Below are 23,760 nucleotides of genomic sequence, written 5' to 3'. Positions count from 1 at the left end.
GCTGGTTACACTAGCCACACTGTGAGATAACAACGTGACTTAAGGCAGAGGGGTGGCTCGTTCTGTGATAGCCAATGGGATTGCAGGGACCTGCATGCTGTACAGCACTCCTGCGCTCTTATTGGCTGGGACGGTATAATTCCAGTCTATATAATTACAGACCGACGGAATATCTACACCAGTGCTTGCCTCAGCCCTTCAGATCTTCCCTCGGCCCTGGGGCTGCGAGTGGCTGGCTCTCGGCGGGTAAGTCAGTCCTGCTCCATGGGGGTTACCAGTCGCTAGATGGGGAGAAGGATAGCTTGGTGGTTTGAGCGTTGGCCTCCTAAACCCACGGTTTTGAGTTCAATCCTTGAGGGGGCCATTTAGCGATCGGGGCAAAAATTGGGGATTGGTCCTGCTTTGAGCAGGGGGTTGCACTAGACACCTCCTGAGGTTGCTTCCAACCCTGAGATTCTATGAGAGAATGGGCCGTGAGGGAGCAGCGTTGGCTAGTGACTATGGCAGGAATGAGAGATCTTGGGTCTCTCTTGGCTTTGACTTTAACTCCCTGGGGAGTTTGGGCAAGTCGCCCTTGGGCCGGGGGGCCGCTGGAAGAAAAGTTTGCCCTCGCGTCTGCACCTTGCCCGCTCCCTGCGCCCCCAGCCAGCCGGGGGCACCCAGCCATGGCCACAGGCAAATGGGGCTTCCCTGGGAGGGGAGCCGTCCCTTCCCCGCTCCCTCCCCTTGTCTGGATTCATCCTGCCGGAGGGTTTTTCCCTCCCATAGAGGACGTTTTGTCTCCCCCCCCACACACACACACTCTGGTCAGCACCCCCTCCTCCCCGCATCAGGACGGATTGATTCCCTTCCCCTGGATCCATCCCCCGACCCTCCCGCTCCCTGGGAATTTCTCCCATCACATCCAGCCCAGTCCCCTGGATCAGCTTCCAGCCAGGAGCCTCCTTCCCCTGGCAGCACTAGGCAGGCAGCCAGCAGCCCAGCGAGCAGGGGCGGAAAGGGAAAGATAAATGTAAGCGGGGGAATAGTCCCGCTGTTGTGGGGAACTTTCCTGGCTTCTGCACTACCCTGGTGAAGTGGGCCAGCGAAAGGATCTGAGTCCTCGCTCCCACTTCCTTTACCCAGAGGCCTCCCTGCCCTTGAGGACTCCCCTTCCACTCTCCTGTCTGGCAGAGTCCTCGTAACCCCAACAAGGCTGGGCCCAGGATTCCTGGGGGGCTCAACCCCCAACCCTGCTGCGGTCACCTAGGATAGAGGCTAGCGTGTCCCCACTCCAGGGCCCTCTCTGCACTGGGCACTTCTCTGACCCACTGACCGTTACGTACAAGTTAAAGCAAATGCAAGTTATTTAATCAACAATTAATCTTAAAAAGGATAAGGGAAAATGGGAAAGGTTAAAGGACACACATCACCCTGCTCTGTGGCAGGGAACATCACAAACCGTGTCTCTGGAACGTCCGGGCAGTTCACAGTCTGCTCCTGGTAAGTCCCGAGCCTTCTTCTCCGGCCCTGGCCGGGCTACAGGCATGCTGTGGGTTGGACACTTGCTCTGGTGGGGGCCACACGCTCTCCGTGGAAGGACCCTCCTGCCCAGTGTCACCCCCGCCGTGTCGGGGTTAAGATCCAAGCCTGGCCTGCAGAGCCCCTTGGCTGAGGCGTCTCCCTGTGCTGGGCCCGCTGCCCAGGGTCCCCCTCGCTCTCCCCAGCTGCTCACCGCACCCAGCTCCGGACTGCTCCAGCCCCAGCCTCACCACTCGGTCTCTGCTGCTCGGCCTCCAGCTCCCTGGGCTGCTTCTCTCCCCCCCACCCGGCTCGGGTTGCTGCAGCTCTGCTCCCAGGGCAAGTCTGCTCTCTCTGGGCTGTGCCTCTGGTCCCTCTGGATCTGGCTCCCCAGCTCTGCTCCCCAGCTTAGCTCAGGCCCCTGCTTTCTCCTTAGCTCAGCCCCACTCTGTCTGACCCAAGCAAATCCAGCTCACACAGAGGACGGGACCTCCCTGGCCTCCTGACTCCCTGATTAGCCTGCCCGCCCTGTCATTCAGGCTGACCTGGAGCATTGGCCTCTCCCCATCGCTCCTGGGGGCTGTCAGGCTCAGGGTCCTGATTCCCCATCAACCCTACCCCCTCTTTAGTACTGGGAGCTAGCAACTAAAACTCCCCCTCTGAATGTTAGTAAGGGGGCAACAGTCCCCTTACATAAAGGAAAATAATGAAGCAGGAAGCTGCCTTTTAAAGCTTTGCTTTCCCTGATTGCAAACCCGGGAGCCAGTCACACTCTCCAGCAGGACATTAAAGACAAACCAAGCCCCCCAAAAAAGGCAGAAGCCCGAAGCCACCCAGCCCGGGAAAGCCCCCAAACTAGCAACGTGCTGCTTAAGGAAATGAAATGGCGATTACACACACAGAAGCCAGTCTGTGCTTGTTCCCCCCTCGCCTTTGGCCATGTCCCACCAGCTGCTCCCCTCCCACAAACATTGCAGCGTGTGCGAGAGTCCGCGAGATTCAAAGCGGGGTGTGTGTGTGTGGGAAGGTGCAGCCCTGGGGACTGGGAGGAGCTGGAGCACAGACACCTGCCGGGCAGGCGGCTGGGGGGAGAGGATGGGCACCCCCCCCAAACTGACAGAGGCCCCCCAAACACAGACACCTTGCCCTAAAGGCAAGAAGGGGCAGAATGGAGAAAGCAGTGGGTGGGAGGCATTGGGGGTACAGGGGACAGTCAGAGAGCCAAGAGGTAATGATTAAATCCATCAGGGATTAACGTGGATGTGTGTTTTTTAGGAATAAAGCAGAGGCAACAACATCCCCAAATCCGCTTAGTTCTGGTCAGTCAAATTGCCTGGATCAACTTGAGACGTGCCTTGGAACTTGAAATTGGAGATGGCTGCCCCGGTAGGTAGATTTTTCCTCTTTTTGCTCTAAGGATCGCGGCATAAGTATCCCCCCCACCCCACTCATCCACTTCTTTTATTAAAGTCGTAATTTGATCACTGGTCAGCGTGAAGGGTGATATTAACTCAAGTGAATAAGGAAGAATAAATTGAATTAGCAATTAAAAAGACATGCATAGTCTGGGGTCACATGTCCCTCAGGCTGGAGAATAGAAAAGCACGTCAGAGAAGTAGCGTAACTCAAGTCGACGTAGCTTAGATCTACTTGCCGTGGGGTCCACACCGCACTGGGCTGATGGGAGAAACTCCCCCATTGACTCCCCTTACTCATCTCGTCCCAGTGGGGTATCAGAGTTGACATCCAAGGGATCAGTTGTCAATTTTGCGGGTCTTCACTAGAAGAAACTCCTGTGACCTCCTGGATAGCACTGGCCAGAGAATGTCCCTGAAGTAATCCCTGTCTTTGAACAGATCTTTGGGAGAAACATCCCATCTAGATTTAAAAGTTGCCCGTCATGGAGAAGCACCCTGCTTCTTCCCCTCTGTCCTTTATCCCCTCCCTCCTCTTCTTTACCTAGCTCCTCTCTCTGAAGTCAAGGAAGTGAATTTGGGAGCCTAAAGAAGGTTAATGAAGCCACTGCTCCATCAGTCCAATTCTGAGGGAAAGTGGCAAATGGTGACCAAGAGCACCCAGAGCTAAGACCTGAACCCTCACAAAAGTGGGACTCACACCCATATGGAAGTCTCCTCATAGGTTTTCAAGGGTCAAGTTTTTTAAAATCCCCCCTCCTGCTTTGAAGCCAGGCTGGCTTAGCCGGTGAGTACGCATGTCAAATCTGCGAGGAATGGATTGCTTTTGGATTCACATCTCCAAATAGCGATCCACCTCAAGTGTTGTGTTCCCTTTGAGGAGAAACTCTATTTTTTTCCCCACTGCATGCATCCGATGAAGTGAGCTGTAGCTCACGAAAGCTTATGCTCAAGTAAATGTGTTAGTCTCTAAGGTGCCACAAGTCATAGAATCATAGAATATCAGGGTTGGAAGGGACCCCAGAAGGTCATCTAGTCCAACCCTCTGCTCGAAGCAGGACCAATTCCCAGTTAAGTCCTCCTGTTCCGTTTATGGATACAGACTAACACGGCCGCTGCTCTGAAATCTATCAAACAACAGTATGAAGCCAGCACATTTGCAATGACGTTTGAAGACAAAACACCCTGTGCATGCGGGTAGGTCAGGAGAATGTTTTCCAAGAAAGCTTTCCGAGTTCCAATCTTTCCAGCTTAAAATGAAGAAAGCTTCAACTCTTTTTACAAAAGCACTCAAAGCTTTGTATGCCGTCTCCCGACTTGTAGCAAAACCCAAGAAGCCGTACGCAATTGCAGAACATCTAATTCTGCTTGTCACTGTGGTTCTTGCAGAAAACACTCTTGATAAAAAAGCAGCCGATACTCTCAGGAAAGTACCGTTACCAAGTGACACCGTGTGTCATAGAATTGAAGAAATGGCTGAGGACATTGTCTCTCAACTTGTAGAGAAACTTAAAATGCCAAAAACATTTGCCCTTCAGCTTGATGAGCCCCCAGATATTAGTAGAGAAGCTCCACTGATTGCCACTGATATCAACGAGCACATACTGTTTTGCAAAAGTATAAAGGCAAACTCAACCGCAGAGGCCATTTTTAAAATAATTGAGTTTTCTTTCTTCTGAACATGATTTGAGTTGGAATTTATGCAAATTTGTCTGCACTGATGGGGCTGCTGCAATGACCGGGAGAGTGAACGGACTTGTAGCTAGGATCAGGAAAGAAAATCCTTACAGTGCACCCACTGCAAGGATCATACATGGAAGATGAGTTCTGAGCTTCCAGAAGTTTTGAATGATTCTGTCAAAATTGCCTGCTTCATCAATCCAGGCCATGCCATGCTCACCTGTTTCACATTCTTTGCAAAGAGATCGGGTCAGAACCTCAGCAACTGGTGCTTCACACAGAGTTTTGCTGGCCGTCAAGAGGGAACGTACTTGACAGATTGTTTGAATCATGCACAGAAGCTCACGTTTCTTTCTGATCATTCATCCCCTCTTGCCTCTGGTGTTTGACAGCACTGTGTGCTTAGCTCAACTCGCCGAGCTCACCGATATATTTAGCAGGCTGAATGACCTAAATTTGTCCATGCAAGGACGTGACACTAACATTCTGAATCTCTATGACCAAGTGAATACTTTTATCAAGAAAAATGAATTCTGCAAGTCCAAATATGGAGACAAAGACTTTACCTGTTTTCCACTGCTTCATGCATATGTCACTGATGTTAGCATAGGGGAAAATGAGCAGAGGAAAATTAAAGAAATAAAAGTAGATCTTTTTTTGGCTCACTTGACATCTGAGTTCAAGTCATATTTATCCAACATTCAACGCAGCTCCGCTCAACTCGACAGGGTAGGAAACCCATTCCTTTTGTCAGATGTGACCAGCACCTCTCTGCCAGTCAGCAAGGAGCTTCTTGAGCTGTCCTCAGGCTGTGGTCTGCAAAGGAAGTTTAGTGACTCCACGCTAACTCAGTTCCGGTGTTTAGTGCAGAAAGAGTATGCTCACCTTGGGAACCTTGGGCTCACAAGTGAAAAACAGGCTTACGTAAGTACAACATTTATATTCCAATCGATTTATTTTATAATTATATGGCAAAAATGAGAAAGTCAGCCATTTCTCAGTAACGGGGTGCTGTGACACTTTTGTATTTTTCTGTCTGATTTTGTCAGAAAGTAGTTTTCAAATGAGGTGAAACTTGGCAGTCGGCAAGACAAATCAGCCTCCTGAAAGGTGTCCAGCAGTCTGGAATGATTGAGAACCACTGATCTGGGTGCCTTCATGTGAATAGAGGACCATCAAGGTTTAACGACCCTCCTGTGTCACCATGCCTTGGAATTTCCCTCTGAGATGGAGGTAGAAGGACAGTAGGGAAGGCACAGACCAGGCTTACAATCAAAATGGAGATGGTAGCTGGATACATGCACACAGGGAGCTCCGAACGTCAATCCAAACTCATGAACTGTACATAGGTTCCGCAAATCATCACAGTCCCCCCTTCTCCCTTTGCCCACATGCCCTTGCCCATAGCTCTGGCTCATTTTAAGGTCCAGATACTGAAGTTTAGATAAAGCCCCGGTGCAACTTGATCACAGTTGGAACCTGAGTTAGTACATGAAGATGGTGAAAGATCTGCATCTCTACCATCTGCTGTGTAAAGAACCAGACGTCTCAGAGTCATCTCCTGCTTTGGCGAGCTCCAGGACCGTTTCAGCTGTTCCTTCGCTCGCTGAACTGCGTTCTGATATTCTTCAATTCCCCGTTGACAAGGAAATGAGACAGAACCACTTGATCCTATTTTCCTTTAGCCACAAATTCAATACGCCCAAGATCAATTTCCCTTCCTTGCTGGGAACAGGCTGTACAGGTCTGAGCCCCTTTAGACCAGTCTAGGGCATCCATAGTTAACACATCACAATTTTTGTGCCTAGAGAGGAGCACAGCAGCAATATGAGCTCGGTCACCTCCGTCCAGCCCTGATTTTACCGAGGCTGTCAGAGCATGCTTTGCTGTGACCTCTCACACCTTTCCCAATGGGGATGGGCGTTCCCTCATTTTGTCATGTTTGGGTCGGTGGTGGTTGTAGCTGAAACACCTTAAAACTACTGTAGGACAGAGTATAGGGTAACAGACCAGGGCTCAGGCCACATGGGGTCTGTTCCCAACTCTGCTACTGACTATTTCTGTTGCCTTGGCCAAGTCATTTCCCCTCCCTGGTCCTTTGTTTCCCCTCCCACTCTTTGTCTGCCATTTCTACTTGCTGTGAGCTCTTCGGGACAGTGACAGCTTCTCACTGAGTATCTGGGCAGCACCTGGCAGCCCAGGTCAGTGTAGCACCCAGTGCAACGGGCTGCAGTCTTGCTCAGGAGGTCTGTGCAACACCTAGTGTGATGGGGCCCCTATCTCAGTCAAGGAGGGTCTGTGGAGTGCCAGGGTCCCCGATCTTGCTCGGGGCAGGGGGGGGGGGTCTGTGAAGTGCCCTGCCTTATGGAGGGCCCCAGTGTTGGTCAGGGTCTTTGTATAAAGCAATGGTGCCTGGAGAGACTTTCAACTGCCCTTCTGCTCTCCCACCAGAGCATTAAAATGTGGCCAAGGAAAAAAGCTACCGAGACTGGCCACAAGGACGTCATGGTACCAGGTGAGTGAGGACGACTAGCCAGAGACCAGCATCTGATCCTGCACAGAACCAGCCAAGGGGGGAGCAGGGGCAAGAATGGAGGAACTGGAGGGGAAAGTGGGGGGAGATAGAGAAGAGGAGGAGGGGGAGCTGGGGAACGTGAGGAGGGGGGAGCTAAAGGGGACAGAAGCCAGGCCTCAGCCCCCACAACAGGTCACAGCTCCCCCCACCCTTGGAGTGGTGCAGGGGGAAATCTGGGGGGTTAGGCCTATAGGATCATCAGGGGTCTCCCGTGGGCTAGTTTGCGCTCCCAGGATAAGCGGGGTGAGTGTGGGCAGCGACTCAGTTTCCCCCCTGCCCTTCAGTGCAGTCCTGGCTGTCACTGGGCAGGGGAAGCGGTCCTGCTGAAATGACCCCCCCGCTGGCCGGAGCGCTGGGTAGAACAATCCTTAGGGTCTCTCGTCCCACAGGTCCCCAAAACACGTCCCAGACTGGTTATAACTTTGTGTTAGCAGGAGGGGCGCGCGTAAGACACAGGAGATAACTGTCCCACTCTACTCGGCGCTGGGGAGGCCCCAGCTGGAGAACTGTGTCCAGTCCTGGGTGCCGCGCTTTAGCAGAGATGTGGGCAAACTGGAGAGAGTTCAGAGGAGAGCAGCAAAACTGATGAGAGGTTCAGAAACGCTGACCTGTGAGGCAAGGTTAGAATAACTGGGCATGTTTCGTCTGGAGAGAAGTCGGAGCGGGGACCGGATAACAGTCTTCAGATATGTTACAGGCTGTTATACAGAGGACGGGGATCCATTGTTCTCCATGGCCACAGAAGGCAGGACAAGACGTAATGGGCTTAATTGGCACCGAGGGCAATTTAGGTTAGCTATTAGGGGAAAGTTTCTCACTCTAATAGCGGTTAAGCTCTGGAACTGGCTTCCAAAGGAGGTCGTGGGATGCCCGTGACGTAAGTTCCCTCTAAGCCGCATGGCCGTGCAGCAGGCTATCAAGGGCCGCACACGGGGGGAGAGGTACCTCTCCCCCGTCCCTGGGCTGCTGCAGTGAGAGAGCCCTGGGGGGAGTCCTCTCTCCTTGGGGCAGCCTTGGGGCAGCCGGCACCCCAAACCCCTCATGTCCGCCCCCCCCAGAGCCCAGCACCACAACCCTCTGCCCCAGCCCTGAGCCCCCTCCCGCACCCTGAACCCCTCATCCCCGGCTTCACCCCAGACCCCACATCCCCAGCCAGAGCCCTCACCCCCCCACCCCAACCCTCTGCCCCAGTCCAGAGCCCCCTCCCACACTCCAAACCCCTCTGCCCCACCCCCACCGTCCATCACCTCCATATTGGTGCACATACAATTCATTCTGCACATGGACGTAGAAAATTAGAGGGAACATTGCCTGTCACTAGAGGTTTTTAGGAACAGGCTTCACAAACCCCTCTCAGGGCTGGTCTAGGGTTACCTGTCCCTGTCCCTGTGCAGAGGGCTGGTTTAGGTGACCTCCCGAGGTCCCTTCCCTCCCTACATTTCTAGGATTCTGTGATTCTATAACAGGGATCCGTCAGCTGGCACTGAGATGCGGCCACCTCTGGGATGGGGCAGCTGTATATACACCCCACTGCCAGCCGCACAGCACCCTCTAGCGCGGTGTGACTGGGGTGTTGGGGCCAGCACCGACTGAAAGGGGAGAGCAGCCCTCACTGAGCCCCCTGCCGGGCTCCCTGCAGCACCACACCCCCTACTGCCCTGCTGAGTCCAATGGCAGAGTCCCTCCCAGTGCTTTCCAGGGAGATCTCCCCTCCAAACTGCGACCCGGCCCACAAAAATCAATAGCAGGCGATGGCTGCGATGGAAACAGCCATAAACCTGCAGAATAAAACCTTTCCTCTGACCCCTTCTGCCTTTCCCAGTGGAGAAGGAGGATCTAACCCTGGACCCAGACACGGCCCATCCCGAGCTGGAGATCTCAGCGGACGGGAAGGAGGTGAAATGCGGGAGTTTCAGGAACGTCAGCTCCAGTCCCAGCCAATTCGACACGGCCAACTGCGTGGTGGCCCGGCAGAGCTTCAGCGTGGGGCAGCACTACTGGGAGGTGTTCGTGGGCCAGAAACCGCGCTGGAACCTGGGCATCGTCTCGGAGGAAGCGGAGAGAAAGGGCAGATTGATCCAGAAGACCTCAGGGTCTGGTGAGGTCTTTGCCGAGGGCTACTGGCTGATTGGCTACAACAAGGAGAAGGCCGGGAAGCCATACTGGGCATTTGACACCAACCAGATGCCCTTTGACTGTAGCCCCCACCCTGAGACCATCGGGGTCTATCTTGATTGCACGAGCGGGGAAGTGACCTTCTACAACCCCGATGACCCCGATAATTTGGTCCCCCTGTACTCCTTCTACAATGCTGCCTTCAAGAACGCCCCCGTCTACCCCATCTTCGACCCCTGCTGGCATGACAATGGGGGCAACGCCCAGCCCCTTAAAATCCTGTGAGCGGCTGATTTACTAGTGGGGGTGGGGACCAAAGCCATCCCAGCCTTGGGGCTACCAGCATATACCGCGGGCTAGCCAGCTTCACAGCACTGTTCTGAGAGCCACACTAACCTCACCCAGCGACAAGGCAAAGCCGGCACTGTCAGCTGAGACAGGCCGGGGGGGTTGGGATGGGGCAGTGAAAAAGCAGCGAGCTGGGACCATGAGATACTCACTCGCTACGGTATATTCACCCTCCTTCCCAGAGCTATTGGAGGGGGTTTCCCTTCAGCAACACTCCACCCCCACCAAGGCCCTTCCTCCAATGCGTTTGTCCTGAGAAGGGTAAAAAATGTTTCTTACTATCACAGTATCTAGGTTACCCCTTCCAGAGCCAGGGAAGGACCCCAGGAGGCTTGGCTCCCAGCCTCCCACCCCCGCTCTAACCACTAGATCCCACTCCCCTCCAGCATTGGGGAGAGAATCCAGGAATGGATCCAGATTGCACCTGGTGTTGTCATTCTCACCTGAGCAAAGTGCACCTAAAATGCCATCCAGAGCATAAATGAAGGGACAAGCTCGTGGGGAGGGGTGAATTCTGCTCTCAGACAGGCCGATAGATGTCACGAGTTACCCCATCAGGGACCTCACGGGTGAGTCTGCTCAGCGCAATTGAGGAGTAACTGTTGGCCTCCCTGCAATGTAAAGCCAGCGTAAGAGCGAGGACAGTGAGATTCGGTGTTGACACTGGATTTGATTTACACTGATCCAGAATGCGCTGGCTGCTGTATCCCTTTCTACCACTGTCTGCAATCTGCTGTTGCCTCTCGCTGCTCCAGCCCAGGGCTTGTGCTTCTCTGAGGATTTTATTTTACTTTGCTCAATAAAGAAAAATATTTGCCATAATTCCCCAGAATCCTGAGTTGTGACTCAGTTTCTCCGTCCAGATCCCTGGGAATCTGGAGCCTGCTGAGACCTGTCCTCGGGTTAACCCTTGTGCTGCTGCAGATGTATACTGTGATGGGGTCCCCCGGGCACAACTTGGAACTGGGGTACCACTTTGCCCTCTTAACTCTCCACCCTGGGCTGTCTCTCACAGTGCTTTGCTAGTGACAAGGAGCAAACCCCTCCGGGCACTGTGATCACTCAGCCATCAGCATTGGAGCCCCACACCCAGCTGAGTTGCATGAAGGCTCCTGAGCCACTCACGAATCACACAGAGAAAGGCACCAGCCAATTCCCCCAGCTCCACAGCCTTGCGCCCCAGAGCTGCACCATCTTGCCCAGTCCATCCCTCCCTCCATGTAGAGAGGACACGAACTAGCCTTTGTAGCCTGCAGGGCCATTCCTAGCTATTCTGGGGTCCTACGCAGCCCCCGCCCCCATGGGAATGGGGGGGGGGTGAGGAACGGGCCCCAGGCCTCCGCAGTGGGGTGGGGGAGCAGGCCCCAGGCTTCTCCCTGGGCCTGTCCACAGCATGCAAAACTGGAACCAAAATCCAGCGCTACTGAAGCATCATCCGCCCCTCTCTGGGCTTGATCCCCTTGTCCCACGGGGGCTCCTCTTCCAGAAAACCAACAGCCAGGAGTGGAGCCTATCCCTGGTGCCGGTGCCTCCCAGCGGCGTTAGCTCCGCTTATAGATTTCAAGGCCCGAAGGGACAACTCTGGTGGTCTAGTCCAGGGCTCTCAAACATGTGGCCCATGGAGTTCTTTGCTGCAGTCGCTAAGCTCCACGCTTCCCCCCACATCCACGTGCTGCTCCCTGCTCCTCTGTCTACCTCCAGGGAAGATATTGGGGGGTCTGAAGAGGACGTTGAGGAGATATTGGGGGTCTCTGATGGGGGATGTCAGGGGGTTTCTGGGGTCGGATATTGGGGATCTCTGAGGGGGGAGGTTGGGGAGATATTGGGGGTCTCTGAGGGGGGATATTGGGGTTGCTGAGGAGGGAGGTTGGGGGTCTCTGAGGGGGGAGATTAGGGGTGCTCTGAGGGGGGATGTTGGAGAGATATTGGAGGTCTGAGGGGGGTATTCGGATCTCTGAGGGGGGAGATTGGGAAGATATTGGGGGCCTCTGAGGGGGGTGTCGCAGTTCCCTGAGGTGGGAGGTTGGAGAGATATTGGGGATTTCTGAGGGGGGACATCAGAGGGTTTCTGAGGTCAGATATTGGGGATCTCTGAGGGGGGAGGCTGGGAAGATATTGGGGGCCTCTGAGGGGAGAGGTTGGGAAGATATTGGGGGTCTCTGAGGGGGGTGTCACAGGTCTCTGAGGGGGAGGTTGGGGAGATATTGGTGGGCTCTGAGGAGGGATGTTGAGGGTCTCTGAGGGAGAGTTTGGGGAGATATTGGTGGGCTCTGAGGAGGATATCAGGGGGCTGTTGGGGGGGTTTCTTAGGGGCAACTGAGGAGGTTTTCATGGAGACCTTTGCCCAGGGTAGGGGAGGGTCGGGGTATCACAACACAGGTGGGGTGTAGATGGGGGCAGGGAAGGGACCCGATGCGGGGAGGGCTGTGTCTGCGATTTGGAAGAAAGCGGGGAGTTTTACTTGTCCCCACACACTCCCTCCGCCTCCCTCTTCTGTTCCCCACCAGAGCTGGGTGAGTTCATTCTCACAGACACTGGTGTCATTTACGAGTGGTTATTAATTAGATTTGTGAGGAAGCGGAGGGGGAGAGGGAGGGGGTAATAGCAGCAGGGAGCCCAGATCTGGCCCACGCTCTGGTGATCAGTAGGGACCCGGCAGGGGGCTACGGAGAGACATCAGGGTGAGGGGGGCTGAGTGAGGGATTGGGCCCAGCTCCCAGGGTCCCTGGGTGGGTAGCAGTGGGGTGGGGTAGCGGGAGGCGCTAACAAAAGCCTCTCTGGGATCTTTTCCAAAGTGATTTGCAGCTGGCGTTTGGCCAGAACTGGCAGGCTAAACACGGGATTTCCTCGAAAGCAGGGAAATTTTCCAGATATTTATAGTCTGTTACTGGCACAGAGAGTGCACTGATAAAGTTTGTGGATGACACCAAGCGGGGAGGGGTTGCAAGTGCTTTGGAGGACAGGATGAAAATTCAAAAACGATCTGGACAAACGGGAGAAATGGTCGGAGGTAAATAGGATGAAATTCAATAAGGACAAATGCAAAGTCCCCCACTTAAGAAGGAACAATCTGTTGCACGCATACAAAATGGGCAAGGACGGCCTAGGAAGGAGAGCTGCGGACAGGGATCTGCGGGTCAGAGTGGATCACAAGCTAAATATGAGTCAACAGGGTAACGCTGTTGCAAAAAAAGGCAACATCCTTCTGGGATGTGTTATGAGCAGGACGCCAGAAGTAATTCTTCCTCTTTACTCCGCTCTGATACGGGATCAGCTGGAGTATCAGGTCCGGTTCTGGGCACCACGTTTCAGGAAGGATGTGGACAAATTGGAGAAAGTCCGGAGCAGAGCAGCAGAAATGATTCAAGGTCTAGAAACCATGAGCTGGGAGGGAAGATTGAAAACACAGGGTTTGTTTAGTCTGGAGAAGAGAAGACGGAGAGGGGACGTGAGAACAGGTTTCCAGTAGGTAAAAGGTTGTTCCAAGGAGGTGGGAGAAGAATTGTTCTCGTTAACCTCTCAGGATAGGACAAGAAGCCATGGGCTTACATTGCAGCAAGGGAGGTTGTGGAATCTCCACCGCTGGGGATTTTTAAGAGCAGGTTGGACAAACCCCTGTCAGGGACGGTCTAGAGCAGGAGTTGGCAATCTATGGCACGCAGGCCAAACACGGCACGTGAGCCAATTGTTAATGGCACGCTGCTGCCTGCCAGACCCACTACAAATCCTACCTGGCCCAGCCCGCTCTTCTCCGCCCCCTGCTCTCTCCTTGCAGGGCAGGCAAGCTTCCCCCTCCCCCGCCTCTTCCCCCAGTGTGCTGGGTTCCTGCCCCTCCTCCGCTCCCTCCCTGCAGCCCATCAGCGATGGCCCTTGCTACGGAGGGGGGGGAAGGAAAAGTGAGGCGGCAGCATGCTCTCTGCTCTGGGGACCTTGGGGAAGGGGGTGGAATCGGCATATCCCCTCCAGCCCCCTGCCTTGAGCACCCCCCCCACACACCCCCACACACCCCCAGCCCCCCAACCCCATTCCCTGACTCTTGTACCACCCACATCCCCACTCCCACCCTGAGCACCAAACGGGAGCTCCTGCACACACACCCCACATTCCCACCTGCACCCCTCGCACCAAATGGGAGCTGCCCGCGGTATGCACTCCACACCCAAACCTCCTTCCCTGGCCAGACCCTGCACCCCAACCCCCAGCCTGCTCCTTCACCCCCAGCCCTGTGCTCAGTGCACTCCCACCCTCAGCTCAGTGCAGAGAGAGAGGAAGAGAATGGGCTCGAACCGGGGAGAAGGTAGGTACCCGCTCTATGTGGGCAGGGCCAGGACTCCAGATTGGCAGCGGGCTGAGCAGGGCTGGCAGCCAGGACCCTGGCTGGCAAGAGCCAGCCGACGGACCCCCAGACTGGCAGTGGACTCAGCCCGCCGCCGGCCCGGGGTCCCGGCTGCCGGCCCCGCTCAGCCCGCCACCGGCCTAGGTGAACTGAACCCCAGGCTGGCAGCGGGCCGGCGGCATAAGATCAGCATTTTAATTTAATTTTAAATGAAGCTTCTTAAACATTTTGAAAACCTTGTTTACTTTACATATGACAATAGTTTAGCTCTATAATATATAGACTTACAGAGAGAGACCTTCTAAGAAACGTTAAAATGTACCACTGGCACGCAAAACCTTACATTAGAGTGAATCAGTGAAAACTCGGCACCCCACTTCTGAAAGGTTGCCGACCCCTGGTCTAGATAATACTTAGTCCTGCCATGAGTGCAGGGGTCTGGACTAGACGACCTCTCAAGGTCCCTTCCAGGCCTGTGATTCTCAAAAGCCCAAGCCCACTACTTCCAGCCTGCTGTCAAGCCCACTACACACTCAGCCTGCTGGCTGTCGGCCTTATATACTGGTTGCTCTCTCAAGGTCAGCTCCTCTCAGCCAATCAGCTTTTCCAGCTCCTTCCCATGACATCATTCCTATTGTTAGGTAAGCTCCTCTCCTGGCGCCATCTTGGATTCTAGACCTTTCTAAGCTCCTCCCCGTGACACCACCAGGTTTGCTAGAACTTTCCATCACCTAAGTTATCCCTGTCTGCACCATTTTGATCCGCATTGTTGGATTTTTTAAATTTAAACTATCATTAATTCCTACTTAATTAGAGCCTTAATCTGAAACTGATTCCTGTTTTATGCAAACCAAAGCATCCTGATACTGTCACACCTCAATTATATCAACTGGGAGAAATGAATTTTGCCGAGGTTTTTCTGTAAGCTTCTATTAAGGTGCTGCAAAGTATCTCAGAGCATTCAAAGCAAAAATCTCTCGCTACACGGCGAGCTCTCCACAGGCCACTGTCAGAGACAGGATCCTGGGCCAGATGTTCCCAGGTCTGACCCAGTCCGGCAGCTCTGGCGCTCTGAGAAGCGCTGTTTGTGGGGCAGCACCGAGGGGTTCAAACGCCGAACCAGGCCGTGGAAGCCAGCAGGTGAGTTCCAGGGCACAAGGAGGGAGACAGAAAGGAAAGTCGGCTCTGGTGGGCTGTGCCCCGGGAAGGCTGGAGTGTCTGTGGGGTGGGGCGGGGTGGAGCACATGGACTAGCTGGAGGCAGGGGGTGGCGGGGCAGAGCCCCTCCCCCAGATGTGGGCCTGCTGCAGGGGGAAGGGGCTCTCCAGGCCCACCTGCAGCACCGGAAGCTGAGAGAGGTGTGGTGGTGAGAACACCCAGCCCCATGGAGATGACACAGCCTGACACTCTGGCTCTGAGACATGTGACCTGCCCCTTTCATCTCAGGGGTGTTCCTGCCCCCTGTCCCTGTGTTGCCAGAGCTTGTGGGCCTGTGCCGTGCACCGAGCGTGCCTGCTCTCAGCTCCCCACCCAGCCTTGGCACAGCTCAGTGCCCTGAGCCACTCACTGTCTGCAAACCCTCCGGCCTGCACCCAGGCCTGTGCCCACTTCCCGTTCTCTAGCCTGTCAGTTTGCCTTGAGCTAAGCTGGCGTCACCATCGGTACCCTGGATAGCGTCGCTTCCCAAAGGGGCAGTGGGGGCCGGACGCCGGCTGAGATCAATCCTGGGCAGGGGAGACCAGGCTGGGCAGGATCAGAGCCATGTGTGAGCCCCAGGGCTCATAACACCCTGATGTTAGGTGTATTTCTGGGGGCGAGCTTGCTCAGGGGACCCCAATCTGGACACTAACCCTCGCCCGGATCCCCGCGAGGCACAGTGTTACAATGCCGGTTGTGGTCTGGTTCTGTCTTCTGGGTTTTCAAACTTCTGGGGTCACGTTTTCATGGTTTTCTTCCCAGCCACCTGGGCTACCAAATGAGTTTAAAAAACAACTGAAATTCTCCCCTAATCCCGGGACTCCGGGAGTTGGGAGGTTTTATGTTGACGCTTGTGATAAAAACCACAAGTGTTGGTGTCACGCCCCACGCTGAGCACACACCTCGTTCAACACGGCTGCCTCTGGGTCCCTTGAACAGTCCTCCTGCCCCTCTGCGCTTCGTCTGGGTTGGTTGGGACAGCTGCCTGGGGATCCCGGCTGCTTTTCTAAACTCTGTGCCTTGGGCCCTGCAGATCTCTTCACCAATTGACTCCTGGGGTTGAAAACCCACCCCACTTAGATTAAACCAGATTCAACGCAGCAGCTTGTGATGATCCTTCTGTGTGTAACTCCCAGTCGGGAAACTTCATCTTCTAAGAGCCCAGCCGGGCTTCCCTTCTGGATCCCGGGCCTGATCCCAGAACAACACCCCGGGCTGCCTTAGCGCCTCCAACGGCAGGGTGGCCTGTCCCGTCTCCACAGCTTCCAAGGCGGCCTGCGAGCGCCAAGCTCCTCCCGTTAACTGGGGGGAGGAGCCGCTGCCGGAAACTGAAAGCGGCAGTGGCTGTAGCCGCACAGTTGCTGGGCCCTGCTCCGAGCCGTGGGGCTGCAGGGAGAGGCGAGGGCGGCGGGATGGCCGGGGAAGGTTTCCTGCAGCGGTTTTACGACGCCAGCGTGTTCGTGCGAGGGGACGATGAAGACTTTTGCGCATGGAGGAGCTACGAGGTGGTGGAAAAGACGGTGGCCAAGCTCGTGGAGTGGCTGTATCAGAGCAGCACCAGGCTGTACCCCAAGGGAGCCCAGCCCACGAGGAGCCACCGGCAGGGGCTGCACCTCCAGATCCGCGCTGGGGAGAGCGCCAGCAACTTCAACTTCCTCATCCCGCTGCGCTTCCCCCCCGAGCTCCGGCTGCGGGGCCGCAGCACGCTCCGGGCCCCAGCGCCCTTGGCCGGCGGCTCCCCACCTACGTCTGCGGGGCCCAAAGGGTGTTGCTGTTCCGCTGCGGGAGCAGGTTGGTGGTGGATCTGGACACCCTGAGAGCGGACGGGGCGACCGCCTACTGCGATGAGCCGGCCCCGCATACAGGGAACCCCGGGGCAGGAGTGAGGGACCGGTTCCAGGTGAGGTGAACCCACCCCTGCTAGCCCGGCCCTGGGCTCACCCCCCGCCGGCTCCCCGCTAGCGCGGCCCTGCCTCCCGCAGCCCTGCCGGTGCCCCTCACTCCCGACCCGCAGCCCCTGCCAGCCCAGCCCTGCCGGTGCCCCTCACTCCCGACCTGCTAGCCCAGCCCTGCCCCCCCCACAGCCCTGCCGGTGCCCCTCACTCCCGACCTGCAGCCCCCTGCTAGCCCAGCCCTGCCCCCACAGCCCTGCCGGTGCCCCTCACTCCCGACCTGCAGCCCCCCGCTAGCCCAGCCCTGACCCCCCCCTCCCAGCCCTGCCGGTGCCCCTCATTCCCGACCCGCAGTCTCAATGGCATTCCAGATGAACTATTTCAATTAGAAGACAAATAGAAACAATAACGTGCTAACGTATTTTGGAGGCCCCAGGCCAGAATTGTAAACCTTGGGGTTGATGATACTGCAGGCAGGTCTCTTAGTTACCATCCAAAACAGGAATCTCGCTGCATTTTAACCTTCCGGCAGGATTAATTTGTTGTGCCCTGTGATTTGGGGCTTTGTCCCACATTCGATCCCTGATGGCTTGTGAGGTAGGTGGAGAAAAGATCTGATGGATTTTCCCCTCCTTTCCCAGGAAAGCATCGACAATCACCACTTGGATCCTGTCCGCATCCTGCAGGACTTCCACAGATATGTGCAAAATGCTCTGACTGCAGGTAATTTGGGGGGGGGCGGGAGCAGAAGGGTGGATATGTGGGAGCCAGGGTCTGGGGGGCCAGGAATGTGGAGTCAGCAGAGGAGTTGGGGTACCGGGAGGGTGAATTTGGGGGTGGGCATCAGATCGTAGGGGGTGAGAGGGTGGATTGGACATTGAGGTGGGATTGGGGGGTATGGGAGGGTGGGGAAGGGACCAGAAAGCTAGGAAGATGAATTTGAGGAGTGGGGTCAGGCTTGGGGTTATGGGGAGGGATCAGCTGTTAGAGGAACCATCTGGGTAATTGCTCATAACACTTTTGTTTTCAATTTTCTCTCTCTTCAGATGAAAACAGCCACCCCAGAGACAACGGTGAGTATGAAATAAATGGCGGGATATTGTCAAATAACTGTGGGCCATGTGTATTAAAGAGTGCCAAATACTAGAGCAGATTGACCAGGTACTGATCTCAGCTCCCTGGGGTCAATCCGGAGTCACTCCCTAACTACAGTGGGGTGACTCCAGACATCGTGCTGACTCCGTGGGTGCTCCGGAGCTGGATCACCCACAGGGAAAAATTGGTGGGTGCAGAACACCCACCGGCAGCTCCCCGCCCCAGCTCACCTCCGCTCCGCCTCCTCCCGCAGCGCGCCGCGTTCCCCCCTCCCTCCCAGGCTTGCTGCGTGCGTGAAACAGCTGCTTCCCGGCACAAACCCTGGGACGGAGGTGGGAGAAGCAGGAGCCAGCAGCGCGCTGGGGGAGGAGGCGGGGCCAGGGATGTGGGGAGGGGTCCAATAGGGGCAGGGAGGGGTGGAGTTTGGGCCAGGACTTTGGGGCGGGGGTGGGGGCATGGCTGGGGGGGTGCGAACAGGAGGACTTGTGGCACCTTAGAGACTAACCAATGTATTTGAGCATAAGCTTTCGTGAGCTACAGCTCACTTCATCGGATCAAATACATTGGTTAGTCTCTAAGGAGCCACAAGTCCTCCTTTTCTTTGTATCTGCAGCACATGTTGTTCCTGGGTTAGACGCTGAAGGTGAATGAGGATGTGATGTTGGGGTGCTCCAGTTTTGGGGGTACCCTTGCTCAGCCCTGATGGAGAGAGCTGTCAAGGCTTCCTTTTTGATGGTCCAGTAGTTTACTGCCCGAGGGAACAGCTTTCTGTAGAGAGTTGGGTGTCCCTCGTCATCCACCTTCTGGGGTAGCCCTGCCCCAAAGCCCATCTGCAAGATGCCCATCTGTAAGGTGAACTGCTTTGAGAAACCAGGGTAGAAGAGGACCCGGCTTGTGGGTTAGATGGTTCTTTAAGGCTTTGAACCTACTGTCCCCAGCTTCCATCCATTTGATCTTTTGGGGCAAGTGTCCTTCACCAGGCTGGTAAGAGGGGCTGCTGTTGTGGCAAAGTCCAGTACAGCCCGACCGTAACAGCTGGCCAAGCCCCGAACTCCACCAACAATGGGGTCTACCAGTACAGGTCGACGGTGGTCTAAGGTCCAGCAGTCCACAGCCAGTCCAGCAGCTCCTGCACCCCGGGCTTGGGTAACCTGGGTATTGCTTGGACTTTCCTAATGTCTATGCAAAATCAAATCGACCGGTCTGTCTTTGGCACCAGCTCAGTCGTACTCCTCCACCCGCTGCGGGGATTCCTTGATGACTCCTAGGGCTAGCATAGACTGCAGCTCTTTGTATACCATTTTGCACATCCTCCTTGTCCGGAGCCGGGGGCTCTCCTGGACTTTGTGCCCCAGCTCGGTCTGTATGAAGTTGTAGATCAAATGCATCTGCCTTGGGTGTGCTGAGAACACCGAGGAAAACGTCTGAACTAGCTGTAGCTTCTGTGCCCATTGTTCAGGTTGGAGCTGGGTTTGAATTGGGTGCAGATCTTGAGATGTCATAGCTTGAGGGCCTAGCTCCAGCTCGGGGAACAGAAGGATACGAGCAGGACCTTCTTGATCTCTCCAGGCCTCTTAGGAGGGTGACGGGATATATCCGCATCTCTTTACGCTTCCCAGACTGACAAATCTCAAAGTCAACCAGCCCTACCCTTCTTATTGCCTCACATGGTCCTTGCCATCTGGCCAGCTGACTCGGAGCTTGGTAGTAACAATAATATACTGTCCCAGGCTTGTGTCATCGGGGTTCTTGATTGTAGGTGTGTTCCTGGCAATGCTGAGCTGTAGTGAGGTTCTCCTTTGCAACCCCCTAGCACTCTTAGCCTCTCCCGTAGCTGGAGCACATGCTGCAAGGAGCCTGTAGCTCTGGGTTCCCAACATTCTTCCAAGGATTCCCAAAGGAGGCCCAGAATCCCCTGGTGTGGTCTCCCATACAGCAGCTCAAATGGCAAAAACCCTGTGGAGGCTTGAGGGACCTCCCATACAGGGGTAGCATTCGGTCCCAGTGGCAGAGGTTAGAGGCTGCAAACTTTTTCAGCACCATCTTCATGGTCCCTTTGAACCACTCCACTAACCCGTCAGTCTGCTGGTGGTAGACTGATGTCTTGAGGGATTTGACCTTTAGCAGCTCATGCAATTCCTGCATCAGTCTTGATGTGAAATTGGACCCTCAGTCCACCAGAATTTCTCTAGGTATCCCGACCCCAGTGAAGACCTTCATGAGTTTGGTCGCAATGGTGGGTGTGTTTGTCATGCAGTGGCTGGGGGGGCGGGGGGAGAATAGCCTCAGGTGTACCGTGTCCTGTAATCCTCTGTCACCAATACGTGCCAAGAACCCAGCGGGTTTTTCTCGAGTGGCCCTATTAAGTCCAGGCCTGTTCATTCAAAGGGTACCTCCAGCACCAGCAGGGGGACCAGGGGAGACTTTGGGGTTCTCTTGGACCCCCCCAGGTGACAGTCGGTATCCCAGGCCAGTGAAATCTGAGGCTCATCCTTTCCAGTGTTTTCTCCCTCCCCAAGTACCCACCTCATGGCACCAATTGAACTGGGTGTAAGACTCATTTGCAGATCTCTTGGGGACCTGAAGCTGAACCCTATTTCCCTGGTTTGGGGGTACACTGTCACCTGGTGAGGTTGTTCGTTTCTGCATTCAAAGGGTCGATCTCTTCGCCATTAGCCATAGCTCTGTGTTCAAATTCCCAACTCAGGGTCTGGTCTTCATGTTCTCTTGGAAATCCACTTTTGCATTGGCCACTTGATACTTATTACCTCGGGTGACTGGCGGTTGGTGGGGTGCTGGGTCGAGCTTCCTGGCTGCAGGGAGGTTCCATCTTCTGTGTCTTCTATCTCTCCAGCTCCAACGAGTTCCCCTGGTTTGGTTGTTTCCATTGTCCCTAGACCAGGACTGGATCCCTCCAGCTGGTCTCCATCCCACGGTCCCAGGATCTCCCCGAAATGCTTCAGATCCTGACCTGAGATTACAGGGTAAACCAAAGTGGGTGACAACCCCATACAGCAAGATTCCATGTTGTTCCCTGCCATCAGCTGCACTTCTTCCATGGGAGAGGGCCAGACGTCCTATGGATGCTTTGCCAGCAGATCGTGGCGCCAGGTGGATCACGGGCCTGCACTAAGTTCTTCCACACTGATGTCTGATTGCATCCTGAGTCCTTAGGCCTGTCACTTCGGCCCCAGTGACCCTCACCGGTACTGTCATTTTGGCCAGGCCCTGTGTCAAGGTTCCCTCCCTACTCTGAACTCTGGGGTACAGATCTGGGACCCACATGAAAGACCCCCTAAGCTCACTTCTACCAGCTTCAATTAAAAACTTCCCCCAAGGCACAAATTTCTTTCCTTGTCCTTGGACGGTATTGCTGCCACCATCAAATGATTTAAACAAACATTCAGGGAGGGCCACTGGGAGCCCTACCCCCCCAAAATATCCCCCCAAACTCCTACACCCCCTTTCCTGGGGAGGCTTGAGAATAATATCCTCACCAATTGGTACTAGTGAGCACAGATCAACCCCCCTGGGTTTTTAAGACCCTGAAAATCAATCAGGCTCTAAAAGAAGAATTGTATTTAAAAAAAAGTAAAAGAATCACCTCTGTAAAATCAGGATGGAAGGTAAATTTACAAGGTGATAAAAAGATTTAAAACACAGAGGATTCCTCTCTAGGAATAACTTCAAAGTTACAGAAAACAGGAATAAACCTCCCTCTTAGCATAGGGAAAATTCACAAGCTAAAACAAAAGATAATCTGACGCCTTCCCTGGCTTACTTACAATTTTTGTAATCCTAGGTGCTTATTTTAGGCAGAGTTTTAAGAGATGGGTTTTCCTGCCCTGGTCCCTCTCTGGCTCCGAGAGAACACACAAACAAAGAGCACAAACCAAACCTCCCCCCGCCCCACCCCAGGATTTGAAAGTATCTTCTTTCCCCATTGGTCCTTCTGGTCAGGTGCCAACTAGATTATTTGAGTTTCTTAACCCCTTACAGGTAAATGATTCTGTGCCTCTGGCCAGGAGGGATATATGTTACTGCATACATAAAGGTTATTACCCTTCCCTTTATATTTATGACACCCTGTTTGTGAGCTCTCACATTGGCTGTCCAGGCTTGTCCATTGCTGCAATCCATGAAGACCCAGTCACACCACAAGTGCCCCCTCTGGCTACACTCAGAGCACTGGGGGTCCTTCTTTGGAAGTGTTTACCAGTCCAGGGGTCTGCAGGTTTTAGCTCCTGGACAGAGTTCAGTAACCCACCCCAACCAGCCAGCGCACAATCTCTGGCCCAGAGGTGCTGATAACTTTTATGAAGTGGAGACAGTTGTCACAGAGAGATGCCTGGGTTTGTCAGAACTGTCACAGCGGAGGCTTAAATATGGATTTAGGTACCAAACTTTAGGCAGTCAGCTTTGGAAACTTTTAACTTGACCTTATAAAATAGGAGCAAACAATAATGGGCCAAAAGAAATCTTTGGTAATGCTGATCCCACAATTTCCTTCCCTTCTCTCTCCTCCTAGACCCAGTGTTCCAAGCAAGAATGATCAAACCTAGAGTGCCTCAGATTCATAAATCAATAAAAGGTAAGTTGGACATTTAAGAACATAAGAACAGCCATACTGGATCAGAGCAAAGGTCCATCCAGCCCAGTACCCTGTCTGCCGACAGTGGCCAATGCCAGGTGCCCCAGAGGGAATGAACAGAACAGGGCAATTATCAAGTGATCCTTCCCCTGTCACCCAGAACCAGCTTCTGGCAAACAGAGGCTAGGGACGCCATCCTGGCTAATAGCCATTGATGGACCTATCCTCCATTAATTTATCTAGTACTTTTTTGAACCCTGTTATGGTGTTGGCCTTCACAACATCCTCTGGCAAGGAGTTCATCAGGTTGACTGTGCATTGTATGAAGAAGTACTTCCTTTTGTTTGTTTTAAACCTGCTGTCTATTAATTTCATTTGGTGACCCCTAGTTCTTGTATTATGAGAAGTAGTAAATAACACTTCCTTATCTATTTTCTCTATACCAGTCATGATTTTGTAGACCTCAATCAGATCCCCCCTTAGCCGTCCCTTTTCCAAGCTGAAAGGTCCCAGTCTTATTAATCTCTCCTAATACAGAAGACATTCCATACCCCAGTCATTTTCTGAACTTTTTCCAATTCCAATATATCTTTTCTGAGATGGGGTGACCACTTCTGCACGCAGTATTCAAGATGTGGGAAAACCATGGATTTATATAAAGGCAATATGATGTTTTCTGTCTTATTATCTTTCCCTTTCCTAACAACTCCCAACATTCTTTAGCATTTATTTTCTTTTGGGCCATTTCTTTACAACACAGAAAACAATCATAGATCTATTGTCTGGAAATATTACACTTGTGTGTAAGATATAAGAGGTAATTGTTCTGCTCTCCTGAGCAGAGATGAGGTCTGAGCTGTAGTTCTAGAAAACAAGACCTTTCATAGATTCCAAGGCCAGGAGGGACACTTGTGCTGTTAATAAATTGCATAGTCAGTTGCTTGACCACACTTTGATTTGATATTTCATGATGAAATATACCCGAGAACAAATAGCCAAGGCAGCTTTATTAATATG

General features: G+C 53.9%; 1 protein-coding gene across 1 annotated transcript; it reads left to right on the top strand.

Moving 5' to 3' along the window:
* Nucleotides 1–2,781: 2,781 nt before the first annotated feature.
* LOC140913709 (tripartite motif-containing protein 72) lies at nucleotides 2,782–10,457 on the top strand. Its single transcript, XM_073350510.1, has 3 exons — nucleotides 2,782–2,886; nucleotides 7,047–7,110; nucleotides 8,993–10,457. The coding sequence occupies exons 1-3, from the start codon at nucleotides 2,875–2,877 to the stop codon at nucleotides 9,568–9,570; spliced, it is 654 nt and encodes a 217-aa protein (XP_073206611.1). The 5' UTR covers nucleotides 2,782–2,874; the 3' UTR covers nucleotides 9,571–10,457.
* Nucleotides 10,458–23,760: the final 13,303 nt, after the last annotated feature.

Source organism: Lepidochelys kempii, chromosome 6 (genome assembly GCF_965140285.1).
Source record: "Lepidochelys kempii isolate rLepKem1 chromosome 6, rLepKem1.hap1, whole genome shotgun sequence".
Taxonomy (NCBI): Eukaryota; Metazoa; Chordata; order Testudines; family Cheloniidae; genus Lepidochelys; species Lepidochelys kempii.
Note: the sequence above shows the minus strand (reverse complement) of the source record. Positions and strands in the feature narration are given on the sequence as shown.

What these genes read in the sequence shown, in the direction of transcription:
- LOC140913709 (XM_073350510.1), top strand. An exon ending in CAAGGACGTCATGGTACCAG is followed by an intron (nt 7,111 to 8,992) that starts GTGAGTGAGGAC and finishes TGCCTTTCCCAG; the next exon opens with TGGAGAAGGAGGATCTAACC.